This window comes from Gadus chalcogrammus, chromosome 17 (genome assembly GCF_026213295.1).
Source record: "Gadus chalcogrammus isolate NIFS_2021 chromosome 17, NIFS_Gcha_1.0, whole genome shotgun sequence".
NCBI classification, from domain to species: Eukaryota; Metazoa; Chordata; class Actinopteri; order Gadiformes; family Gadidae; genus Gadus; species Gadus chalcogrammus.
The window spans coordinates 17,773,553-17,786,052 of record NC_079428.1 but is presented as its reverse complement, the minus strand read 5'-3'; the positions used below and the strand labels follow the sequence as shown (position 1 = coordinate 17,786,052).

At 49.7% G+C, this 12,500-nt stretch overlaps 1 protein-coding gene across 4 annotated transcripts; it reads left to right on the top strand.

Annotated features, from left to right (window-relative positions):
* Window positions 1-8,968: 8,968 nt before the first annotated feature.
* On the top strand, window positions 8,969-10,950 carry LOC130369653 (E3 ubiquitin/ISG15 ligase TRIM25-like). Of its 4 annotated transcripts, XM_056575152.1 has the most exons (3): window positions 8,969-9,024; window positions 9,273-10,340; window positions 10,466-10,948. In XM_056575152.1, the coding sequence occupies exons 1-3, from the start codon at window positions 8,991-8,993 to the stop codon at window positions 10,483-10,485; spliced, it is 1,122 nt and encodes a 373-aa protein (XP_056431127.1). In that variant the 5' UTR covers window positions 8,969-8,990; the 3' UTR covers window positions 10,486-10,948. The 4 variants fall into 4 exon arrangements, with proteins under 4 accessions (XP_056431127.1, XP_056431126.1, XP_056431129.1 ...); XM_056575151.1 differs by having other exon boundaries at window positions 9,273-10,950; XM_056575154.1 differs by having other exon boundaries at window positions 8,986-9,095; window positions 9,273-10,949.
* The last annotated feature ends 1,550 nt before the right edge of the window (window positions 10,951-12,500 follow it).

Sequence of the window (12,500 nt, the reverse complement as noted above, 5' to 3'; positions counted from 1 at the left end):
ATTGAAATTAAGACAATTTTAAGATCTTCCATAGGGTTAGCTAAGGAGGATTTAGATTTGTTATTTTAAATGTATATTAAATACCAACTGATGGTAAATCACATGTTTTTTATGCTACAATATTTGCATATTTTCAGACATAAGGTCTTCAGGTCTATTATACACTACTTTCTGTCATAATCCTAACAAGGAACCTGATTGAAAGAACAAGAGGTCTATGGGATAATGTTGCATGTGGTAAATCACTTTAAACTGAATCTTGGTTCCTTGTGTTCTCTTGGGAACCAAACTGCAGCAGAACAGGTTCAGTTATTAAAGATACGTTCACACCTGTTTATCATTTGTAATGCCTACTTCTTCTATGATTTTAGTCCTTGCATTTATTGTGTACATGTAAGGGACTATTTTTCTGTTATAATTGTTAATGAAGAATAATTGCAATAAACAACTCAGTGGATCCAACTGAAGGTTCTCGTGTGTTCAGCCGATGGTTCTTCCCCTTTCTTCAGTTTGACTCTTTCAAGCTGAGCAGACGTTTCTCCAGAGCTTTCTGTTGGTTGTCCTAGCAGCACACCTGGAATGTCCCTCCAGCCCCTTGGGTCCCAGCAGCACTCTGAGGGGTCAAGACCCCTGACCTGGACCCAGTCTTCAGTCCCAGGTCTCTGAGGGGTCCTGACCTGGACCCAGTCTTCAGTCCCAGGTCTCTAAGGGGTCCTGCTCCCTGACCTGGACCCAGTCTTCAGTCCCAGGTCTCTAAGGGGTCCTGCCCCCTGACCTGGACCCAGTCTTCAGTCCAAGGTCTCTAAGGGGTCCTGCCCCCTGACCTGGACCCAGTCTTCAGTCCCAGGTCTCTGAGGGGTCCTGCCCCCTGACCTGGGCCCAGTCTTCAGTCCCAGGTCTCTGAGGGGTCCTGCCCCCTGACCTGGACCCAGTCTTCAGTCCCAGGTCTCTGAGGGGTCCTGCCCCCTGACCTGGACCCAGTCTTCAGTCCCAGGTCTCTGAGGGGTCCTGCCCCCTGACCTGGGCCCAGTCTTCAGTCCCAGGTCTCTGAGGGGTCTTGCCCCCTGACCTGGACCCAGTCTTCAGTCCCAGGTCTCTAAGGGGTCCTGCCCCCTGACCTGGGCCCAGTCTTCAGTCCCAGGTCTCTGAGGGGTCCTGCCCCCTGACCTGGACTCAGTCTTCAGTCCCAGGTCTCTGAGGGGTCCTGCCCCCTGACCTGGACCCAGTCTTCAGTCCCAGGTCTCTAAGGGGTCCTGACCTGGACCCAGTCTTCAGTCCCAGGTCTCTGAGGGGTCCTGCCCCCTGACCTGGGCCCAGTCTTCAGTCCCAGGTCTCTGAGGGGTCTTGCCCCCTGACCTGGACCCAGTCTTCAGTCCCAGGTCTCTAAGGGGTCCTGCCCCCTGACCTGGGCCCAGTCTTCAGTCCCAGGTCTCTGAGGGGTCCTGCCCCCTGACCTGGACCCAGTCTTCAGTCCCAGGTCTCTGAGGGGTCCTGCCCCCTGACCTGGACCCAGTCTTCAGTCCCAGGTCTCTAAGGGGTCCTGACCTGGACCCAGTCTTCAGTCCCAGGTCTCTGAGGGGTCCTGACCTGGACCCAGTCTTCAGTCCCAGGTCTCTGAGGGGTCCTGACCTGGACCCAGTCTTCAGTCCCAGGTCTCTAAGGGGTCCTGACCTGGACCCAGTCTCCAGTCCCAGGTCTCTAAGGGGTCCTGACCCCTGACTTGGACCCAGTCTTCAGTCCCAGCTCTCTAAGGGGAACTGACCCCTGACCTGGACCCAGTCTTCAGTCCCAGGTTTCTGAGGGGTCCTGCTCCCTGACCTGGACCCAGTCTTCAGTCCCAGGTCCTAAGGGGTCCTGACCCCTGACCTGGTCCCAGTCTTCAGTCCCTGGTCGTAAGGGGTCCTGCCCCCTGACCTGGACCCAGTCTTCAGTCCCAGGTCCTAAGGGGTCCTGCCCCCTGACCTGGACCCAGTCTTCAATCCGTTCCTCTCAATGGTGGCCTGGAGGACCATGAGCTCAGTCCTCTGGAGACATTTCCTCCAACTCGTCACAACAGTGGAGTCTCCATTCACCTCGGTTATCAAACGCTTTTATCCAGAGAGACTTACAATAAGTCCATTGGTCAGGAGAAAGAGAAACAACAATATTTCTCTGTGGGTACAGTAAGGATGTTCATAGAACCAAGTGCCAAGCACTAACCATCACTACGTTAACCCATTCCCCGTACACAACACAGAGAGCTAGGATAAGATGCTACACCATGCTAAGGCCCAATCCCATTTCTTTGCTCTGTCTCAACCCTAACCCTCATTGCTACCCCTCATTGCTACTCCTCATTGCTACCCCTCATTGCTACCCCTAACCGATCCCCTACCAAATGGGACAACCCTACCCTGTGACGTCATCATGGCCTCCCCGTGCCCCCTAGCAGATAACCAGACCCCTGGTAATGTTACAAGAGACAGACTGGCTGCCATTGTCTCGGGCAACGAGCAAGAACCATTGTAAAGATGTTTAACCTGAAATGGTATTTATATTTTGTAATAAAGTATTAAAAAAAATTAAGAATAATAATACTATTTGTCCCTCGTAATATACCTTTATTTTGAATGTCACTTAGCTACATGTTGAAGGTGGTATTAGGGTGCACTCACACTAGGCCATCTGGCCGTGGCCATTGGCCGTTTTCACACCTAACCGTGCTCAAATGGCCCCATTGTTCTCTGGCCTGCACTCACACTAGGCCATCTGGCCGTGGCCGTTGGCCGTCGCAGCTGTGGCCTGGCCACGGAAGGCTCTTGTACATACGTCATCACGTCGTAACACGTCATCAACAAGCGTCCGCTGCATGGACCATAATAAAGTCTACCGCCAGTCAGAGTTTTAACAACAATGGACAACAACACAGAGAACACACCAACAGTTGAACTGCTTGACGCGATGTTTACCGTTTAATGGGAAAGAAGGCTCGTCGCCTTTATTATGTCCGTGGTCGTCGCATTGACTATACATCATCCAGCTCAGGTTGCGTAGCCGTGCGTGTGCGCGTGTCGGCTCATTAGCATCTGTACCGTAGCGGCCCGTGCCGTAGCAGCACACCTCTCCCAAGTGGCCAAATTGGCCCGGCCTGGCCAGACTGGCCACACTCACACTGGCAGATTTGAGCATGGTTAGGCCACGGCCACGGCCAGATGGCCTAGTGTGAGTGCACCCTTAGATAATAATCGGTTATGAACAAGAACACTTTAGAAGAAACACTTTATTTAAATAAGAAACACTGAACCACACATCTAAAAATACACACACACGCATCTAAAAATACACACACACGCACACCTAAAAATACACACACACACACACACTCTCTCTCAGCTTTTGAGAGAATGGTGGAGAATCACATCTTCTCAACCATTCCGCCAACTTTGCCTCGCTCTCCTCATGCCTCACCTGCCCCCTGGCACTCTCCTCTTGGAAGGGGTGTCTGGGGTGGTGGAAGAGGTGCCTGGGGTGGAGGAGCATGAGGGAGAGGTGGGGGGGGGGGGCTGGTGGCAGTGGACTCAACGAAGTCCTGAAAGAAAACGAATAAAAAGGAATTAGGAATTATATGCCAGAACTGGTTGATATGGCCATATGTTATGTACAACATATAATAGCTATGTACACAATATAGTACTGCCAAAAAATACATTGATTAACTATGTAATATTACTAATATAATATAATTGATTAGTATATATAATAATACTTATAGAATATTACTAATATAATATAATATATTAGTATATATAATATTACTTATAGAATATTACTGATATAATATAATATATTAGTATAAATCTTATTTTTAACCTGGAGTCACTAGAACATGGAAGATCTGGATATCATACGACATGATATGCAGCCCGGTCTGCAGCCCGGCCGAGAACCGGGGTCGGGCGGCCCGCGAAAGTCGGCCTCGCCATCTTCCGCGAAAGTCGGCCGCAGACTTTCGCGATCTTCCGAGAGTCCACGGCCGGGCTTCGAAGCCCGCGGCCGGGCTGCAGAGTATAATTAATAAAATAATTACTAGTTAATTACAGAGAAAACACTTACATTTGTGTTTTTCCAATCCTGTCGCATCTTTTCGCCCTCCATCTTGTCTAGGATATTTCTTGATTTTCCGTTTTCTCGCAAGGTATTGTGGGAGCAAGTCACAACTGAAGCGCTTTGAGGGTGCCCATCGAAAATCTCAATTTTGAGGGGATGTTAGCCCTCCCCCTACCCCTTAAGCTACCTTTAAACTGGTATTGGGACATGGCTCCATGGCGCGTGAACGCGCAACAGCGAGGGTTAGGGCTGAGATTTTGAAGCGAGCCAAGTAATGGGATTCAACCTAAGTACTGTTTTTAAGGGCCATCCTCCATTTTGTTTTAGATTGCTTCCATATGCGCTAAATAGCGACAAATGGAACCGCAGAGAAGAGAGAACGAGAATGAGAACTAGAGGGTCCCAAATTTATTTTTTAAAATCTTTCGTCCAATTTCACACACAAAAAACGTGCCAAAACATGCTAATTGCAGAGCAGTACACTCACTTGCACACACACACACGCCACATGTATGTGTCTGTGTATGTATGTCTGTGTGTCTGCATGTCTGTTTGTGTGTGTGTGTGTGTGTGTGTGTGTGTGTGTGTGTGTGTGTGTGTGTGTGTGTGTGTGTGTGTGTGTGTGTGTGTGTGTGTGTGTGTGTGTGTGTGTGTGTGTGTGTGTGTACATTACAAATGAACACATTTCGAGGTGAGAGGTGGATAGTGAAAGAGAGAGAAAGGGAGACAGACAGACAGATACATAAACACCTTTCCTCAACAGACGATCTTCCTGACAAAAAAAAGCGAAAGGTCTTCAAAATCTGGACACCGGGAAATGAAACTAAAAAATAAAACAAATTGAATCACCAAAAAAAAAGGACTGTTAAGAAGGTGTCACCCCCCAGAGCATCATCAATGGCCAAAAGATTCCCTTTCTCCTGCTCAGGTGGTTCCTGGTTTGGCACTGAATCGAATGCAGCGTGATGAGGAGTCACCATAACCTAACCTAGGGACCCTGAGGGCAACGAGGCTTCAATTAAACAGCCGCGCCGCTGAATAGGCACTTATTGAATCTAATTAAGGAACAATTTAAATAGAGAGCAGAGGGTTTCGTTTTTATTTTTTATTTTATTTGATCAATTCATTTACTTAAAGCTTGTCTTTGAGATGTTTATAACCCTTTGTGTAGGGGAGGATGGGAGCGGCCGTTTGGTACCCCCTAGTGGTCGTATACCAGACGAGCAAGTTTCACCAAAGGAGTCTCCTGTACTTCAGAAAAGACGAGTATGATATATTACAATATCATATTCATTTAAATACCTTAAAATTACTACATTACATTGTTTTAAAATACACATTTAAAATATAATTCGATGATTGATTTGGTTTTAATGGTGATTATGATTTTTTACATCATCGAGCAGCCGATTCTGTGGAAAGCCTGTACTTCACAACCATGACCAACATGCAGGCGAACAGGTGGGCCGCGGAAACTAGGAGGGCCTTGTTACCCTTTGTATTTGTTTAATGGTATATCGCTGCTACGGTTAACATTAGGAGTTACCCGGGATTCATAATAATTCAGGATTTATGTGAAGCCTTGCTTGATCTTTACCAGAGTCAAGATGTATCAGGTGCTCATATCTTGTTGTTAATATATTTCTCTGTCTCAAGGACAAAGCGCCATATGGACAACAGCCTCACATCTTTGGTTGAGCTCCCGGATTCCACCCCCCCCCCCCCTCGGTCAAACGGCGCCGGACCACCCGGGTCATCACATCACGATGAGAAAGGTGGGGGGGGAAACTCAAAGAGCATCACCCAGGCCTTTTATTCCCTTCACATGTGTTGCCTTTTGCTGAAACATGCACGCAGTTTGGTGTGAGAGCACCATTTATTAATTTGTAAACCCATTGGGTTGTGGGAGGAACACTGTAGGTGGATAGACGCTGCATGAAGGTCCCCTCGTGGTTAAGCCCTCCAGATTGGACATAACTTCCCTACAAAGGATGGTCAATAGCCACAGCTGATTGGCTCATGACATGATGGCTTCTACGTCCCAAAAAAGATTGATGAGCACTAATACGCTCAGGGGAACTTGATCAGCTGAATGGAGGTGCGATCACATGAGATGCGTCGAATGCGACCCACTCCATCGTTTTCCTGTCGGGAAAGCTGCGCTGCAATTTATGGGGGGGAGGGGCCAACGCCTGAGCCTGCGCCACTGTCTCGTGGTGGAGACTCGCTTTATGTTTAAAAACGTTGACCCCGGCGTGACGAATGACGCAACCAATAGATTTCAGGTTCTGTCGAAAAGGAATGTTTAAAACGAGTTGATCTTATGTGTGGTTTGAGAACACAACGGCAGACTTGGCGACGGGGAACAGTCTCTCAGCGCGCCTCAAGTCAACGCACCTTTACTCAAAGTCAAGCACCAGCAGGGCTTCACCACGCTCAAAGGTCCCCTCCTTGAGGTTCCTGTCGCACATCAAAGTTGACCGATCGTCCCGTCCACAGAAAACACCCGGACGCGGAGGGTCCGACAACGCCCACCACGGTGAGGACGAAGACACCTTCTACAGCCTGGCCTCCGCACGCTCCCATCCTGACCTCTCCAACAGCCCCGCAGCCAGGCCCGTCTCCATGGGGCAGCCAGGCCTGTCTCCATGGGGCAGCCGGGCCTGCCTCCATGGGGCAGCCGGGCCCGTCTCCATGGGGCAGCCGGGCCCGTCTCCAGGGGGCAGCCGGGCCCGTCTCCATGGGGCAGCCGGGCCCGTCTCCATGGGGCAGCCGGGCCCGTCTCCATGGGGCAGCCGGGCCCGTCTCCATGGGGCAGCCGGGCCCGTCTCCATGGGGCAGCCGGGCCCGTCTCCATGGGGCTGTCCGGCCTGTCTCCATGGGGCTGTCCGGCTCCACGGCCGCCGGCGGTGACCGGCTGATGAGTGTGCCGGGCTGCAGGCGGAGCGCCGCCAGCACCACCGCGCCGACACGCAGTGAGTTATTCAGAGAGCTTGGAGATCTTGGTGTTGGATAAATGTTGGAAAAAAATGAGTAAAAGTCCATGTACATAGTTCTTGTTTATTCATTTGTGAGCGCGTTTCGAGGCACAAGTACATCCTGTGTGGGAGCTGAGAACGAGCCCGAGAACGGGCCAGATGATTGGATGAGGATGGCCGAGCTCCAGTCCAGGAACAAGGCCTGCCTTCCCCACCTCAAGAGCAGCTAAACCCATCCGGGTTCAGGATGGATGTCATTTGTAAGTTCATGTTTAAGTTCAAGTAATGGATTGAAAATGTGTTTTGAGGAAGAAGAGGTTTAAGAAAAGCTACTTTTAGTTAATATAGGCCCACAAGAAAGTCAGTTCCTACATTAGAATCGCACATGGATACTGAAGAAGAAATGGTGGTTATAAAACAATGTGTTTACAGGTTGCAAAGACAAAGGCTGCATCCGAATACTCATACTTGCATACTATATAGTATGCATTTTGTAGTAAATATATCGCGTCCGAATACTCAGTACGCATTCTGTAGTACGGAAGACGTTTCCGAATGCGTACTACCGCCAAAGTAAACCACGGACCACACTACGCTATCCCACAATGCAACCGGATTCTGGTAGGCTTTTTGTTTGTGTGTGTGTGTGTGTGTGTGTGTGTGTGTGTGTGTGTGTGTGTGTGTGTGTGTGTGTGTGTGTGTGTGTGTGTGTGTGTGTGTGTGTGTGTGTGTGTGTGTGTGTGTGTTCAATAAAAAAGGAAAAATTAACTTAAATCGTCTTTTTCACGGAGTAACAAATAACTGTAAATGTATTATTATTCCAAAAAAATTACTTACCAAATCTCCACATATATACATCATAACCTGCCGGTAAGTCGCTCTACGAGATGACCGACGACGACGCCTTCTAGCAGCGATATCCATTTATAGAGCCATTCGCGTAGAAAGAGAATTTTTTTATTTAATAGCAACGATAACAAGACGGAAAACAGGTACATTTTGCCGCCATCTGGGGGGAGATACGTCATCTCCAAACATCCGGTGGAGTTTCGGCGGTGTTCGGAGGCGTTCTACGCATGTCTGTAGACCGTACTACACAGTCAAGTGTAGTATGGTCAAGTAGTAGACACTGGACAGAAATAGTATGTACTAAGTATTCGGATGCAGCCAAAGACTGTGGAAAGACTCTTATAATGCAACGAAATGAGGAAATGTGATGAGATTTGAGTGAATAGTATAAGTGAAAGTGTGAGATTCTATGTGATTATACATAAGGTCAAAGGTCACGCCTATTCCAGTCAAGACAAGCTACCAGTGAACACAGCGGAGTGAATAGATGGTTGTCGTAGTGCACAATGACTTCCACTGTTTAACTCATAACATTAGCGTGAGATATCTGTAATGTGAAATCTGTCATCAGATATATTTCTTGAATAATGGACTCTAACCTGTAGGTAATCAAATTGTTACAACAGAATGGACTGAAACCGGAAATGTCGGGACGACATTTAGTTAAGCAGGGGAGAATGTGGTATACCCCCTAAAAAAACCTCTTATATCGCTTTAACAATGTGTGTGTGTGTGTGTGTGTGTGTGTGTGTGTGTGTGTGTGTGTGTGTGTGTGTGTGTGTGTGTGTGTGTGTGTGTGTGTGTGTGTGTGTGTGTGTGTGTGTGTGTGTGTGTGTGTGTGTGTTGGCCCTTTCTAAATACCTGCCTGTAAAGTTTGTTCCAAGATGAACCCAATCCAATCCAGCCCAACAAGATGCCTGATTGAAGTGACATTGTTCCGCCTCGAGCAGCAGGACACCTGTACAGTGATGTCATGGAACAGCAGCCAATAGGAGGTTAGTCTGAGAGGAGGGTAAACTGGTCCAACTGGTTGGTTCACAGGATAATTTCCTTGTTACCGAGTCGGACGGTTTGGTGATGCTCACTTCATTACAGCAGTCAGAAGACCCAGGTAATTTACTCCACTCTGATCCGGGATTCATCATAAATTTCCGTAACTTATCGATCATATCAATAGGAAAGGTACTATTTTACTATCATCAGGTATGGGTTGAAATCGTTAGTGAATATGTTGAGTACTCTCACCTGTCACTGTTCACTGCTGTTACTCAAAACAAAACTACTGATTGGCTACTACCTCCATTTTACCATTGTTGTACATTATAAATGATTGAACTTTATTTAACAATGGTTTTCTAGGAATGGCCTCTGCGACATTGTGGTCTGAGGAGGACTTCTCCTGTTCCATCTGTCTGGATGTGTTCAACAGCCCAGTTACCACACCATGTGGACACAACTTCTGCAGAGCCTGTATTACAGTGTTCTGGGATGACATAGTCCAGTTCAAATGTCCTGTCTGCAACGAGCTGTTCCACACAAGACCTGTTTTACGGGTTAATACCCTCATATCAGGGATGGTTGATCAGTTTAGAAGTTCTGTACGAGTCAAAGAGCAGCCTTGCGTTGAACCCGGAGAAGTTCCTTGTGACGTCTGTACTGGGACCCAGCTGAAGGCAGTGAAGTCCGGCCTGGTGTGTCTTATCTCTTACTGCCAAACCCACCTGGAGCCACATCAGAGAGTCGCAGGCCTGAAGAAACATCGGCTGGTCGAGCCTTTAGACCGTCTGGAAGACAGGATGTGTAAGAAACACAATCAACTTCTGGAGCTCTTCTGCCAGACTGACCAGGTGTATGTTTGTCAGTTCTGCACAGTGACAGACCACAAGTCACATCCTGTTGTACCTCTGAAGGAGGAATATGAAGTGAAGACGGCCCAGCCGGGGAAGATAGAGGCTGAAGTTCAGCAGATGATCAAGGAGAGACAACGAAAGATTAAAGACATCATAGACACGGTGGACCACAGCAAAGCAGACGCAGACAGAGAGATAGCCGATGGTGTTCAGGTCCTCACTGCTCTGAGTTGCTCTGTTGAAAAGTGTCTGGATGATCACAACAAAACGGTTCAAGAGAAACTGAAATCCACAGAGAAAGAAGCTGAAGGCCTCATCAAAGAGCTGGAGCAGGAAATAAAAGATCTGACCAATAGAAGCTCAGAGGTGAAGCAGTTCACCCAAACTGAAGACCACCTCCACCTCCTCCAGACCTTCAGATCCCTGAAGGATCCTCCACCCACCAGGGACTGGACGACGGTGGAGGTCCGTCCTCCATCATACGTTGGGACCTTGAGGAGAGCCCTGGATCAGCTGGAGGAGACACTGAACATGGAGGTGAAGAAGGTGCCTGACCTGAGATCAGTTCCACACAAGTGTAAGTGTCTGTTTGGTTTGATTTAGGGCTGTCAAATGTACATTCAATATTAAAATATTCTTCAAATATAAAGAAATATTTTACATTCAAACTAAATTAAACATGTCAGATGTTTTTCCCTTAAGATATGAGTGCCACCGTGTAAAATAAGTTTGAGAAGATAACCTTACATTAAAAAATGTAATGCAAAAACACATAGCATGCTTGCACACTCACATCCATATGGCCCGTCGGCCTCCTCGGGAACGGGACTCGGCTGCAGCGGTCCGTCCTGGGAGCGTATCCCGGTCCGGTCCTCGGTCCGGTCCTCGGTCCTACACTGGACCCACACGTGTCTCATCAGCCCGTCTCCGCCCCCCTTTATATACCGCTCACCTGCGTCTGATCGGCCTCCCTCGCGGGTGTTTCCTCTGAGCCAATGCGCCAATGCGGTCCCCGGCGCCCTCTGGGTGAGAAGGGTGATAGACCCCCTCACCACCGGTCCCCTGGGCTTCAGGGCCGCTGTGTCGGGCCGGGTTACCACAATGTGTTCAAAACATTGTTGTATTATATTCATAACGTTGTTGTTAATACATTCATAATATCGTTGTTGTTTTCATAACGGTATTGTTGAGGTGTGTGTATCTATGTATGTGTACATATGTATATGTATGTATGTGTTCATATCAATGTTTATGTACACAGAGCGCAGGAGAACAGTACTAGTGATGATGATGATGATGATGATGATGATGATGATGAAGAGCGGTTAGGACCCCCCCCCCTCCACCCCCCTACCCCCAGCCCCGGGAGGAGGTCCTCCTGGGTGAAGGAGGACCAGAAGGTGTGGAGGTGTGTCAGTGTGTCTGAGGACCCTCCTCCACCTGGGGACACTCTATAGAAGGACAGAGAGCCAGCAGGCCGGTCCAGATACACTCCTACTCTGGTGGAGCCAGCGGGGGGGAGAGGGAGGTCTGTCTCTCTCTCTCTCTCTCTCTCTCTCTCTTTCTCTCTCTCTCTCTCTCTCTCTCTCTCTCTCTCTCTCTCTCTCTCTCTCTGTCTCTGTCTCTGTCTCTCTCTGTCTCCCTCCCCTCTCTCTCTCTCTCTCTCTCTCTTTCCCTCTCTCGCTCTCTCTCTCTCATCACAGGTGGGCGTGTCCCCCTAGATGTGTAACGGATAGATGAGCAGCGTTTCCTACGGTCCGCTGGGTAGGCTGGTAGACTGATCTATCCAGAGCACATATAGGAGGACACGCCCACTTCTGATGTCACTAAAACACAGGAAAAGACAGGTTTTAAAAAGGTTTTTTTATAGAAATGAAAATAAATTAATAGAAAGTCTTTCAGAATGTGAATTACTGTTATTCCATCTTATGAGTGACTTGCTGAGGCTGCACACCTGGGCTGGGTCTGATTGGACTCTGGGGCTGGGGAAGGGTGACCACCTGTTGACCGCCTCAGCGTCTCTGTGTCGGTTGGACACACACACACACACACACACACACACACACACACACACACACACACACACACACACACACACACACACACACACATGAAGGGTGGGCTGGGAGAGTGAGGGGGGGTGACGAGGGGGGGGTGAGGGTGATGGGGTGGGGGTGAGGGGGGGGGGTGTGATGGAGGGAGGATGAGGGGGGTGACGAGGGGGGGTGAGGGTGATGGGGTGGGGGTGAGGGGGGGGGGTTGTGATGGAGGGAGGATGAGGGGGGGTGACGAGGGGGGGTGAGGGTGATGGGGTGGGGGTGTGATGGAGGGAGGGTGAGGGGGGGTGATGAGGGGGGGGTGGGGGTGGGGGGGGGGGGTGTGATGGAGGGAGGGTGAGGGGGGGTGACGAGGGGGGGTGAGGGTGATGGGGTGGGGGGTGAGGGGGGGTGATGAGGGGGGGTGATGAGGGGGGGTGAGGGTGATGGGGTGGGGGTGTGATGGAGGGAGGGTGAGGGGGGGGTGACGAGGGGGGGTGTGGGTGATGGGGTGGGGGTGTGATGGAGGGAGGGTGAGGAGGGGGGGTGAGGGTGATCGGGTGGGGGTGAGGGGGGGGAGTGTGATGGAGGGAGGGTGAGGGGGGGTGATGAGGGGGGGTGGGGGTGAGGGGGGGGGGTGTGATGGAGGGAGGGTGAGGGGGGGTGACGAGGGGGGGTGAGGGTGATGGGTGGGGGGTGGG